A 14,488-nucleotide genomic window follows, 5' to 3' on the forward strand; every position below is an offset into this window, starting at 1 on the left:
CACACACAAAGACACACACACACACAAATAGTATGGCTGAGCAGCAGTGGTACATATCTTTAATCCCAGCAGAGGCAGGTGGATTGCTGTGAGTTCAAGGCCAGTCTGGTATACAGAGCAAGTTCCAGGATAGATAGGACTACACATATACACTTTGTCTCAAAAAACCAAACCAAACCAAACCAAAGAAATGTTGAAAAGCTTCTGAAAGACTGACATTGTCAATAGGACAAAAGGCAATCCACAGATTGGGGAAAAGAGATCTTTACCAACCCTACATCCAATAGAAGGCTAATATCCAATCTATACAAAGAACTTAAAAAGTTAGACTCCAAAGAACCAAATAACCCTGTTAAAAATGGGGGTACAGAGCTAAACAGAGAATTTTCAACTGAGGAATGTCAAATGCTGAGAAGCACTTAAAGAAATGTTCAACATCCTTAGTCATCAGGGAAACACAAATCAAAACAACCTAAGATCAAAAACTCAGATGACAGCAGATGCTGGCGAGGATATGAAGAAAGAGGAACTCTCCTCCATTATTGGTGGGGTTGCAAGCTGGTACAACCACTCTGGAAATCAGTTTGGCAGTTCCTCAGAAAATTGGAAATAGTTATACCTGAGGACCCAGCTATATCAGTCCTGGGAGGATCCAAAAGATTCTCCAGCATATCACAAGGACACACACTCCACTATGTTCGTAGCGGACTTATTTATAATATCCAGAAGCTGAAAACAACTCAGATGTCCCTCAACAGATGAATGGATACAGAAAATGTAGTACATTTACACAATGGAGTACTACCCAGCTATTAAAAATGATGGCTTCATGAAATTCTTAGGCAAATGGATGGAACTGGAAAATATCATCCTGAGTGAGGTAATCCAATCACAAAAGAACACGTATGGTATGTACTCACTGATACGTGACTATTAGCCAAAAAAGAAGTTCAGAATACCCACAATACACCAAAGTGTGGATGCTACAGTCCTACTCAGAAGGGGGAAGAAAATAAATCTCTGGGAAGTAGAGTGAGAGAAGGATCTGGGAGGGAGAGAGGGGAGGAGGGAAAAAGGGGGGCAGTTTCCGTATGGGAGGAGATGGGGGAGAAGTACAAAGGGTCAGGAATTTGAACGTAGGTGGGTAGCAGTGTGTGGGGGGGTAACTGGGGGTAGCCACTAGGAAGTCCCAGATGCCAGGGACCCAAGAGGTTCCCAGGACCCAACAGGGAGCATATTAGCCAAAATAGTCAACAAAGGGGAAATAGAACCTGTACACACCATATTCATTGGATAGGCACTGCCCCTGGTTGACAGATGGGCCACTTACCCACCTCAAAAGTATTAATCCAGAATTTTTCCTGTCAAAAGGAAATACAGGGACATAGAGTGGATTTGAGACTGAAGGAAAGGCCATCCAGAGACTGCCTGACCTGGGGATATAGTCCCTAAACCCAGACATTATTGCTGATGCCAAGAAGTGCTTACTGACAGGAGCCTGGTATAGCTGTCCCCTGAGAGGCTCTGCCAGAGCCTGACCAATACAGATGCGGATATACACAGCCAGCCATCAGACTGAGTGCGGGGACCCCAATGGGGAAGTTAAGGCAAGGACTGTAGAAGCTGTAGGGGTTTGCAACCCCATAGGAAGAACAATATTAATCAACCAGAGCTCCCAGGGACTAAACCACCAATCAAAGAGTACACATGGAGGGACCCAGGACTCCAGCTGCAATTGTAGCAGAGGATGGCTTTGCTGGTGGGCATCAGATGTAGAGGCTCGATGCACCAGTATAGGGGAATGCTAGGGCACTGAGGCAAGAGTGGGTAGGTAGTGGATGAGTACTGTCATAGATGCTGAGGAAGGGGGAGGGGATAGGTGTATTATGGAGAGGACACTGGGGAGGGGGATAACATTTGAAATGTAAATAAATAAAATAACCAATAAAAATTGTGGAAAGAGTTCGCTATATATAATTAAACAAAAGCCAAGCCAACCCAAAAACTGTTAAAATGAGAGTCAACTGAAATAATTTTCATAAAGTTATAACAATTTTCAGAAAGCAAACACTGAGGAATTGGATAGCCCAGCAGATAGCTCACTTTCTGTGATCAAGAAACCTAGAAGACTGGCAGAGTCAGTGTCCCGCACCCCCATCTGTCAGGGACAAGAACCCCAGGCTACGTTCTTCTTTATCCCCCTTTCTACAGCTAGAATCCTGAGTTCTCTGTAAGCTCCTGGGATCTGTGAACAATCACTGGGTCACACTAGTTGCTAACTCCCCACCCATTCCACTATTCTCTGGAATCAGTCTCCATAAGAATTCTCGGATTATGCATGCATAATTTGCTTTCATAAGAACCCAGGCTAGGATACTACCAGGTCCTGTCTTTTGCTAAGACCACTTAGTCTTAGGAAATCCTGTTGGATTTACCTTTAAAAAAAAAAAAACCCTCAGATTCCATCTCTCTCTCTCTCTCTCTCTCTCTCTCTCTCTCTCTCTCTCTCTCTCTCACCCTCCCTGCTTTTTGTCTGGTACAAGCCGTCACTAGCTCCTACTTGACTGACAAGCTCATCAGTCAAGGAAATCCTAGTGAAATGTAGGTCGGCTTTTGCAGTTTTTTTGATGGGGTGGAGGTTGTATAAAATAAAAAAGCATCTTAACTCATTGGGAAAGTATGGATGTGTTTGTATGTGTGTGAGCATGATATACATCTTATAATACTCTCTAGGTTATGCATAGCAACCTACAGAGCTCAGCATGATGTGTTCTCCAGGACTCTGTTTCCTTTTATTCCTTCTGCTTCAGCCAGGATGCTTCTTCTGTTTCTCAGTGTGACCTGTACATTTTTGTCCATTGTAACTCTCATTCGGGGAATCTTTGCATTTCTTCATGACTTTATTCCCCTGGATATGAGCCTGGCTCACTCTTTCCCCCATTTATTTCATTTAGGACTTTATTTGACTGTCGCTTTTTCAATGAGGTCCTTCTGATTTGGATTGAATACCCGAGCCCCTTCAATAAATTCACGAGGTCGAAGCTGGAGTCTCCAGTGTGACATTTTGAGGAAGTGAAGGCTTTGGGTTATAATTGGGTCATGAAGCTTTTGCTTTTGTGACTGACTCAGTTCCTTTAAAATAAGAAATAAGACCAATGAGCTCAGCTTTCTACCACCTGGGCTTCCAAGAAAGAAAATGGCCACTTACAAACCAAGGAGAGGGTAGCAGAAATTGGTTCTGACAGTTTTTTCTTTTTCTTTTTTTATTCGATATATTTTTTTATTTACATTTCAAATGATTCCCCCTTTTCTGGCCCCCCACTCCCCGAAAGTCACATAAGCCCCCTTCCCTCCCCCTGTTCTCCCACCCACCCCTTCCCACTTCCCTGTTCTGGTTTTGCCTTATACTGAGTCTTTCCAGAACAAGGGGCCACTCCTCCGTTCTTCTTGTACCTCATTTGATGTGTGGATTATGTTTTGGGTATTCCAATTTTCCAGGCTAATATCCACTTATTAGTGAGGGCATACCATGATTGATCTTTTGAGACTGGGTTACCTCACTTAGTATGATGTTCTCCAGCTCCATCCATTTGCCTAAGAATTTCATGAATTCATTGTTTCTAATGGCTGAATAGTACTCCATTGTGTAGATATACCACATTTTTTGCTTCCATTCTTCTGATGAGGGATACCTGGGTTCTTTCCAGCATCTGGCAATTATAAATAGGGCTTCTATGAACATAGTGGAGCATGTATCCTTATTACATGCTGATTCTGACAGTTTGAAGGCAACTTCCAGCCTTTCTATTGCCTCCCCCATCTTTATATTTCTCCTCTTCCTGCCATTCTTTGTATTTTACTCTGCCTTTCCCTGACCATTTGAGCTGTTTTCCTGTTTTAATGGAAGGTCAAGGAGGTCATTTAGTATGTATCACTGATGTGAGACTAGGCTTAACATAAATATTTACTGGAGAAACAAGAGGAAAGGAAGGAGGGAGGGAGGGAAAGAGGAGGGGAGGGGACGAGAGGAAGAAAGGGAAGGAATCAGCTACAATAAAATACTGTTTATTTATAGGCCATGATGGCACATAACTTTAAGGCAGGTGGATCTTTATGAGTCTGAGGCCAGCCTGGTCTACAAGAGAGAGTTTTAGGGCAGTCAAGGCTACACAGGGAAACCCTGTTTCTAGAAACAACAAACAAACAAACAAACAAAAACAACAAAGCCCCTGTTTATTTTAAAGGTAGAATTTCTGTTTCTGTTTTTTTCTTTTAACTCTACAGACTGTGTTCATAAACCCAGAAGCACTTGAGGCTGTTGAGAGGAGAACTACCCAACTAGAGTCCATTACAGTTCCCTTTCAGAAGACTGCCTCTTTTATCCGTTACAGTTTCCCCTTTAGAAGTGTCCCCATTATCCGTTGCTTAGATCCTATCTGCAAAGACTTTTTCCAAAACTGGCTTTCTGGTTCCTCGCTTTATAAAATGACTGAAGTAACAAGATACAAACTGACAGCACCTCTGTGTAGAAAAGGCTGTTTTAATCTTCTCTGGGGAGTTGAGTATTTCTAACATCCGAAATGGGCAAAATTAGCCTAATGCCTGAAAAAGATAAGCCCAAATATTAATGTACTATATCACTGGAGAGATCACATCTACTTTAGTTTTTCAGGTGCAAAAGCAATGTGGGATATTTGTTTTAAGGCAATGATGAAATATTTGAATTTCTGATGTATTCTGATGGAAAAGTATTTTCTTTAAGACTGTATTAGAAAAATCCAGAATAATATTCACAGGGTGCCTAAAAATCACAAGAACCTGCTTTACAGCTTAACAAGAATTTTGTTTTGAAATGTCTGGAGTTCTTCAGAATCCACACAGTTGAGTCTGACATTTCTTCAATGACACAATCAAATAGATTGATTCACAGATGTACTTTCTTAGCTTTGACAGGGAAACAAAGTATCTTGATGACAAATTGTCCAATGACATTTGCACGCGAGTAATTTATTTAACGGTGTTTTTTTGAGCACTGTGAATTAGCTTATGCTTACTGTTTAGTCAGAAATGATATCAGAAAATAGAATTACTCTTCAGTCTAGCCAGCGCTTGTTTGCAGAAATGGAAACAACTAATAACTGCAGATTCAGGTGTTTGAATATGCTACTTGCCATAGTCCCTGGCTTTTCATGCACATATGAAGCCACATACACCCATGTACCTACATGTGCTCACAGACACACATGCAAATTTACACATGCACTTGCATGCACACAAAAAAGAACCCCCAGCTACAACAGACAGCTTCAGTGAGGCCTGCCACCCATCATCTCAACATCCAGCTTCTGGAGTATGTGTACATGTGTGCACAGGGACCAGTGTGTATCCACATACATGTTGAAGACAGAGGAGGATGCCAGTGATCCTGCTCTATGATGTTACTGGGCTGTTAAGTGACTCTATTGCTGCCTTCTTAACTACTCCATAGTCCTCCCTCAGTGCCTGGCATTCTAGACACTCAAGTCACCTCTTTGAGTCAAGTTCTGGGATAATTAGTAGAGCCATAGTAACATACAGGCTCTTGGACATTAGTCCTGGGAACCACATGACACCATCTAACATTTGTGTGCTCCTGTGGTGGGAAAAATTAAAAAGAGAAAAGCCAGGGTTGACCAAGAAATGTCCCACTTGCTTTGGCTGCTTTGGAGGAGTCTCCATATCTTGGGTATCTGCTTTTCTCCATTGTCAGAGGAATTCTGTCTTAGATTGGATTTTATTGCTGTGAGAAGACACCATGACCAAGGCAACTCTTATAAAGGAGCTTGCTTACAGTTTTAGAAGTTCGGTCCATTATCATCATGGTGGGAAGCATGGCATCATATAGGCAGACTCTGTACTGAAGCTACATCTTGATCCAAAGACAGTAGGAGACTAAGTCCCTCAGCCAACCAGGAGGAGATTAGACTCCACACTGGGTAGAGCCTGAGCACAGGAGACCTCAAAGCCCACCTACAGGGTGACACACTTCTTTCCAACAAGGCCACACCCACTCTAACAAAGCCACACCTCCTAATAGTGCCACTCTCTATGAGCTAAGCACTCAAGCACATGAGTCTAGGGCCTTAAATCTATTCAAACCACCACAGTACTATATCAGACAGTTGTGAGCCACTATGAGGAACTGAACCTGGGCTCTTTGGAAGAACAGCCAGTTCTGGGAAGCACTAATGAAGTCAGTAGTTGCAGGACATGGATATCCAAAGTATTTTGAACATGGTTCTACTAAAAGTCAAACAATGGCAGGCAGTAAAGGGGCAGAAACCCATTTGCTGTCACTTCAGTATCTACAAGTAAAAAGCTAAAGTCCTTAACAGTAGGAGAAGCAGCCTTGGTAGAGGCATTGTAGACCATGGCCTACCCCGCCATCTTGTTAGTTTTAAACCTGTTCTGTCTTGTTTCCTGGTCACCACCTATTATATAGCATATCCAACCTTCCATCTCTAACAGAAGCATGAGATTTACTAAATAAATTAATTTCAGTTAAAGACATCACCCATTTCAGCATGCCGAGCGGCAAAAAAACGCAGATGGAAAGCTGCCACCAAACCCTGAGGGTGGAACTCCCTTGTTTGGCTGAGAAAACACTGAGATAGTTACCAATGTAACCCTTAGGTGCAGCATGCAAACAGTTAAAACCTGAACCTGAAAAAAACAATCGCAACAGCATTTCAGAACACACGTCCGCATGGTAGACAAACCCTTTATTGCCCTGAAGCTCAAGACCCGAGACAATGTACGATGTGCCAGTCAGTACAGGTGGTCGTTGCTGCCACCATGAAACGGATGGGCGACAGTGCCAGGCATCCTGCTCTATCGTGCTCTGGGCTAAAGGACAAGGCAAAGTGAGTCAGCATACAAACACAGACTGCTGTCCTCTTTCGCAGAGGCAACACATGGCGATCTTCTGAGCCACACCTGGCAGCCTTCTGAATAGACGAGAGAAGGCCCAGCTTGGCATGCTTGGTTCGGAGGCACTATCATCTATAATCATGTGCCCAAATGTTGTTGTTGGTGGTGTTTTGCTCTTTACTTTTCAGAGAATCCTACGGAGATATTCATTTTTTATTCATTTACCTATTGGGAGGTGTGCTATGGTGCTCATGTGCAGGTCAGAGGACAACTCGTGAGAGCCAGTTCTCTCTTTCCACCATATAGATCCCAGGGATCAAACTCGGGTTGCTATGCTGTGGGACAAGCTCTTTTTACCCACTAAGCCATCTATCTCATTGGCTGTATGTGCCAGAATCTGTAATTACATTCTCTTGCTTTATCTAGGTTTCCTAGTGTAATTCTCCAGTAAGAATTCTCAAGCTTCCTGCATATCAAAGATGGTTAAATGTTCCATAGACAGTAGGGATAGCATTTCCCCCAAACCCCATCACAGCCTCTGCTATAATGAGGGTCACTGTGCCTCTCTGGAGAGGCAAGTAAGGAAAAGATGCAGAGCTACATCGTAACTGTCTCCTTCCCATTCAGAAGACCATAGACACCACCATAGACACCACGTATGGGCAGTGCAGAAAGAGGAGACGGGCTTCACTCTCACAACCATAGTACACGGGTAGATCATGCTAAGGCAGAATACCCTCAGCATGCTAGCAATATATAAAACAGCCAAGCCAAGCTTGTTTAGCGTCCTAATGGATGCAGCTAAGTGAGGGTTTTTTGTTACACACCAGAGGGTTCTTCAAACACTCCCAGTGAAGACTGGAGGATGGCAGAACACTGTCTTGACATGACGTGGCTGTGAACTGAGAGAAGCTGTGATTGCCTGCACATGACCTGAATACGATTGCACCTTTCAGCATCTTGTCATGGAGTGGGTAAGGACTCACAAGGCCTCCACCCCTACCTGGGGGCTCATAGGAGATTGATGGTTCCTTGGCTCCTTGGGCAGGAGAGACATTTTCTTTCTGTGGTTTCATCACAGGAAGGTGCTCAGGCTCTCCTATAACATCGTCATTTACGCTCTGTAAGCAACCTAGTTAAACCCGGTTGGGACACACACATGTAGGAAACTACTTCAGAAGAAAGGGGAGATCGGATTGCTCTGAGAAGTCCAAAGGTACATTTCTGATGGGCTCCTGATTACGTTTTTTTTCTCCCCCTTTTCTTAAAGACAGAGTTTGTCTACATAGCCCTGGATACCTCGGAACTCACTATGTTGACCAAGCTGACCTGGAACTCACAAAAATTCACTTGCCTCTGTTTCTCAACTGCTGGGATTAAAGTTGAGAGTCACTATGCCCATCTCTGATCAAGCTTTTAACAATTATTTGATAAGTCAAATGGTCAAGATAATTTCTTACCTAGGAATGCTTGCAGGGGAACTGGGGGAGAAAAGCAATTGTATTTTCTAAGATAAGTTTTAAAAGTTAACTCTTAAGGTGGTTTTTATTTATTTTTATGTCTTACTATTACCTGAAGTGAAACTAAAATCCGATGGGCACCAGGAGTTGGCCCAACATAGACACAATAGTTAACTCTTTAGAAAGCACAGCTCCCATTGGTATCTTGTACCAAAGTTTTGTTAGGGATTCTGTTCCCCTGTGTCAGTAGCACAGACGACCTTCCCAAGCACAGGAGATTGAATTTGTACAGGGACGGACCAGACATTCTCGCGCACCCCATCACACACCATGAATTTCAGGGGTGGGGGGCTTGGCTACTCACAGAGTCTGGGTGCTGGGCGGTAGGCTGGGGATTCGGTGGAGTTCCTTGCAGGTGACTCTGAAGTCGTCCTCCTGGTGGCACTCGCAGGGTGGAGACGCACACCCTCTGCCTTGCAGGCTCCTGGGTAGAGCGAGCAGCAGAGCGAGCTGCAGCAGGGACCCTGGCCTCATTTTCCAAGGGACCTCCCGTGCTACTTCATCGTTGCGCGCTGTCGCCACATTCTCAGTGCCCTGCGTCTGACGCTAGAAGAGACGGGGTGCGGGAGGGAAAGGGAGGGAGGGAGGGGGAGGGCTCCGAGGGGGCTGTGACCTCATCTCTGGAGAGCACGCTGGAGAGGGAGAAGGAGAGGCTCTCAAGTGCTCCGCTTGCCTAGGCAACTCTCCATCCAAACAAGCCTGCTCGCTGCACTTCAGCCTTGCAACTCCTTCTGTTCTGAAACACCCAACCTTGGTCCCCGTGTTGTCCCCTCCCTGCCACCCATTAGTTCTTTCTAAAGTCTAGACACGCCTTCCTCTCTCCTGGTCTCTGAACTCCTGAAGACACATTTCCCGACTGAGCAGCCTTTAAGAGCGATGCCGACCGGGAACCCACCCAAACAAGGCTCCTTCTAATGTCTCCACGGAGGGGACTGTTGTGGGACACTCCACTGTTCCGTGGAACTTGGGCTTCTCCAGGTTAAAAGTCGCCGGAGTAGTCAACACAACCGGGAACAGCTTAGAGTGCAGCTGAAGGGGATGTGACACCCCGGGCGGGTCGTCAATGCTGCCTAGTTGGAGCAGCCGGGTCAGCTGCGCGCGCCTTTTTGGAGGCTCCACTAAACCCGCGGTCTGGAGAGGCTGGTCTCATCAAACCCAGCAGCTCCACGAAGTCAGGCGCTGGGCTCTGGGGCCATCTGCTGGGAACAACTGGGAACTGCGCATACAGGTTCCCTTGCCTGCGTGGTAACGGTCTGGTTTTACTGTCAGAGGAGAGAATCTGCTTAGAAGTCTAGACACTGTTTTCATTCTCGTCCATCCTCTCCAGAAATCCAGAGTGAAGAGAACACTTAAGTGGCTCATTGGCTCTTCTCACACTCACCAAGAATATTAGTTACAATTGTAAACTAGACTGTGTCTATTTTCTTCTTGAAAGTATAACTGCTTGTTAATTTCTCTAGGAGCAAAAGGAATATTAACTCCTCACAGGCTGCATGGTTTCTTTTACATGTAACTCTAGAGCAGGAGGGGAAGGCATGGTGTTGGGAATCAAAAGAAACATGAAGAGAGAAGGCTCTAAAAATAATGGAGATTAAGGGCCGGTAAATATTAAGATTTATTGACCTGCTCTTTTAAGATACATGCATCCCAATGTTTATAGAAACTTTATTAATAGTCACCCCAACGTGTAAACAACCCCACATGTTCTTCAAGAATGCACAAGAACCATGAATGCACAAACAGCATTTCATAGAAAATGAATCAAGCTCTTGTTTACCTGACGTGCACCAATCTAGAACATGACTGACAAGCGCAAGAAACTAAATTCACAGCATTATGTATGTATATGCGATCATTCCAATTCGTGGCATTATGTGGTACTCTCAGTGAAAGTGAGCCAGGGCTGGGGACAGAGCTCATTGGTAGAGTGCTTGCTTGCCTGACGTGTTCAAGGTTCCAAATCTGGCAGAGTATAAACTTGGTGTGGTGGGATACTTCTGTAATCCCAGCTGTGGGGAGTCAGAGGCAGGAGGATAACAAGTTCCAGGCCACATGGGCTCTGTGAGGCTTCAAAGGACTGAGATCTTGAGAAGGAAGATAACTGTGAACAGACACCCAGAGATTTTTCTGGGAAATGAGATTGTTCCCAGTCTTCCCTGTGCTGGACCTGTGGCAGTTTGTAAATGTGGAAAATTGTAGTGCTTGCATTTTGAACATTAAGCCCATCTTAAATCCAGGGACAAACACCCTTTGACTTTTCTGAATGTATTCTTGGAGTAACTTTGCTGAAATTCTATTTGAGAGTTTTGCATAGATGTGCCTAAGGAAAAGTGGCCTGTTCCTCTTTCTCATTTGTGTATTTTATTCTCGGTAAGTGATTCTTTCATCACAGAGTGATTTGAGACATATTTTCTCCTTCCTACATTTCTATTAGGGTTTGCGTAGACTTGTTCTTATCTGGCGGAATTTACCAGTGAAAACATTTGAACACTGAGTTTTTCACTGCACATTGAACCTCTAAAAATAAGTGTAATGCTCCTCAGGTTCTTTCATTTTCTGTGAGGCACTTTGGGTAGTTTTTATTTTATAAAGGATTCGTTATCTATTCCTGAATCCACTGCCATAAAGTTGCTTACTTATAAGCAAACATGCATAATCTGCTCCAATGTCAACTCTTTCATACCTAATATGAAAGAAGCCATTTTTGTGTCTTCATTCTGTTTTTCACATTGGCATATCTAGATGTTTGTTAATTTCACTATAATTCTCAAAGCAGTGTAATTTTGGCTCATTGATTCACTATTGAATCTGAGTTTCCATATTCTAGTTCATGTACACTGGCTTGTCAACTGGGATTACCTTTGTGCAGGTCTTGTTTAGATGACCATACTGCTGAGATTTTCCAAGTGCAGCTTCATATAGAAGACAGTATGTCTCGGCAGACATCCTGGTTCTCTGGTGCTTGCAATCTTTCCACCTCCCCCTCCCACAGCATCCTCTAAGCTTTAGGTGTGGGAATTATATTGTAGATGCATCATTTGGGGGTTGGGTACCCAATGGTCCTTAGCTCTCTGCATTTTGACCAACGGTGACTTTGCATAATGTTGTCCACATGTTACACAAAGACACTTCTTTGGTGAGGAGTGTGCTGTCTTAGTTTATTTCCCTGTTGCCGTTCATAAATAATCTCGGAAAAAATAACTTGACAGAGAAAAGGTTTATTCTCATTCACAGTCCGAGAGTAAATCCATAGGGAGGTGACGCTAGCAGGAACTTGAAGCAGCTGGTCACACACACACCCACAATCAGTAAGGATAGAGCAATGGACAATGGATGCATACTGGTTACTGGTGTTCAGTGCCTGTTTCTCATTTCTACGGTAAAGGATCTCAACCAGGAAACAGTGATGACCACAGGAGGTGGGTTTTCCCACCTCAGTTAAGCTCTTCAGGATAATCCCACCCAGGCATGGTCAGAGGCAGTTTCTCCACATGATTATAGATTTTGTTGGCCACGAACACTAACCATCACAGGAGTGTTTATGATTTTTGTCAAAATTGCAAAGTTTCAAACATAATGTATTTTATGTTCCTTTATTGCACGTCTTCTCTTTTAGGATTCTAATAGTTGTGCTTATAGGATGCTGGCTGAAGTTGTCTGGCAAACAAAATATTGAAACTTTCTTTTCAAGTGAGAGGACAGCCTGGCTGTCTCCATGACAAGCTGCAAAAATTCAGGGGACTCTCAGTTGTTGAAAACCTTGTCAGCTATAACAATTAGTTCATTCAGTTAATTACCTACAAAGTCATCCAGACTCTGAAGTTTCCTAAGGATGTCAGGGGCAGCTTCTGGGTCAAAGGAGATACAGGTCCTATTGTCTTCAAAAAGACTAAAGATGTTCTCTGGAGCTTTCGTTCTTTCCCTGTGTCACCTGGATTACCTTGGATAAATTTATAGGTCACCCGACAGCCTCTTGGAGGTCCCTGTCAGAATCTGGCAGTAGACCTGAGGCCTCTCTTTTCCTTCAGCAGAGTTATAATCCTAGTTGGGTGAGCCAAAGGGAAAACTTTATCAATATTGATTGGCCTGTATCTGAGTGGGCAGTTCATTTGCCCCCAGAAACAATTTCTGGCAGTTCCCACAATTCTCTCTCTTTCCTCTGTTGTGAAGATGACCTAGAACAGTTGCTGTCATCCCAGGTGGGCTGGTAAGTCAGCATGATTGAATCTAAAAGAGCTATGAAAATGGGGGATTCTGCAATTTCCAAAAGGTCATTACTGGCAAATAGCAAATAGGTTGTAAATTGGGCCTGATGAAAGAGAGCTGAAAACTAGCTCATGGAAGGGGCAGAGATAAGCTAGCCCCTACTGAAGAAGAAACCCACCCTCCATTACAGAGAGACCAATATGGCTATTGCAAAGAGATAGGGTATTGGAAAAATGAATACCCTAAGAAAAACCCTGTTGGACATAACCCTGTGTCCATCAGTCACAAAGGACCATGCCCCAGGCCTCTAGTGTTCTAGCAGGACTCCACCCCAACAGTTGCCAGCAATAGCCAGGTAGCCTGGTCCATTTTAAAAGGGGCTGCATGACCCCTCCTTTCTCTCTCTCTTGCCCCTCTCTTTTGCCCTTCTCTCTTGTCTTCTTTTCTTGTTTCTTGTCCCCCTGCTCCCCCTCTCTCCCCATTCCCTTTTCATGTGGCCATGGCCAGCTCTCACCCCTCTGTCTCTTCTTTCTCTCTTTACTTTTTTATCTTTTTTCTCCCCCCCCCCATTTTTCTATATAGCTTTAAAATCATGGGCTGTCTCTTCTTATAAAAACCCGCCAGTGCTGGAGCAATGAACAGGCCTCACAGCGCTTCCAACTGGTGGACTGGATCAAGGGCTCCCCCATCCAGCCATGCCTCCTCTACAGGTACACGGGCCGCTCCACAGGACAACAAAACCCAAGAAAGGGTCTTCTGGAATTAGAAGAACTAGATGACTGAGGGCATTGGAGCTCAAACCCCTTCCATGAGTCCTGCGTAACCCCAAAGGTGGAGGAGAAGCCCGTAGGCTTTCTGATGGACACGGGGTACAACACTATTTTGAAACAACCACTGGGACTACTGTCAGACCAGAAAACAGAAGTGCAAGGGGCAGCAGGCACCAAGGCCTATCCATGGACTACCCAAGGAAAGATGGACTTGGGATTGAGAGGTGTAACCCATTCATTTATGGTTATCCCTGGATGTCCATAGTTCACTGCTAGGAAGAGACCTCCTCACCAAAATGGGAGCCCATAGCCAAGTTGGCCCAGAGGGAATGAAAGCTCTGGATGTTCTGACCTTGGCACTAGAAGAGGAATACAAATTCCCATCTCTGAGTCTATTGCTCCAGAAATTTCTGGCAGAAATTTCCAAGGTCTGTGCAGAAAAGAATCCAATAGGACTCACCTGTCATTAGGCCCCAGTTCTAGTCCAATTAAAGGCTGGGGCTACCCCAGCCTGAATCAGGCAATACTCAGTTGCCAAGAGATGATTAACCTGTCTCTGAATCACTGTTCTGCTGGTCAAGGACACTGACATGATAACTGTGGGACAGGAACTTGTTAAAACCCCCCCATGATATCAAGGGGACCCTCAAAATCTACCTAGCCAATGACTGTCCAGTGCTAGGCTGGTATACTTCCAGGCACTGATTTTGACCCTCCCCCCATAAGATATAATCCATCATCTGCTCTAAACCCTGCCACTCTGCTGCTGAACCCATCCTCAGACATATAGCATGCTTGATCTATTGTTCTGGGGTATGTTCACAAAAATTAGGTCAGACCTGACAGACATACCTTGGCATTTACTTCGCAGATGGGAGCAGCTTCATCCAGGACAGAACCAGGGGCAGTAGTGGCATACTGCTTTGGTGCCAGGAACTTCAGCACAGAAAGCTGAGCTGGAAGCTCTAACAAGCTTTAAAACTGATGAAGGGGGCCATAGCCATCATTTACACTGACAGCAGATATGACTTGTTATATGCATGGGTCCATATACCAAAAGAGGGACTGCTGAAAAAAAGATGA

General features: G+C 44.4%; 1 protein-coding gene across 1 annotated transcript in view; it reads right to left on the reverse strand.

The window, feature by feature from the left end:
* The window catches only part of Tshr (thyroid stimulating hormone receptor), a 114,229-nt gene extending 105,277 nt beyond the window's left edge, over positions 1-8,952 (reverse strand). The window contains exon 1 of the mRNA XM_052185303.1: positions 8,734-8,952. Within this exon, the coding sequence (XP_052041263.1) occupies positions 8,734-8,903 (170 nt within the window). The 5' untranslated portion in view covers positions 8,904-8,952. The remainder of the gene's footprint in view (positions 1-8,733) is intronic.
* Between the last annotated feature and the right edge of the window lie 5,536 nt (positions 8,953-14,488).

This window comes from Apodemus sylvaticus, chromosome 6, assembly GCF_947179515.1.
Source record: "Apodemus sylvaticus chromosome 6, mApoSyl1.1, whole genome shotgun sequence".
In the NCBI taxonomy this organism is placed as follows: domain Eukaryota; kingdom Metazoa; phylum Chordata; class Mammalia; order Rodentia; family Muridae; genus Apodemus; species Apodemus sylvaticus.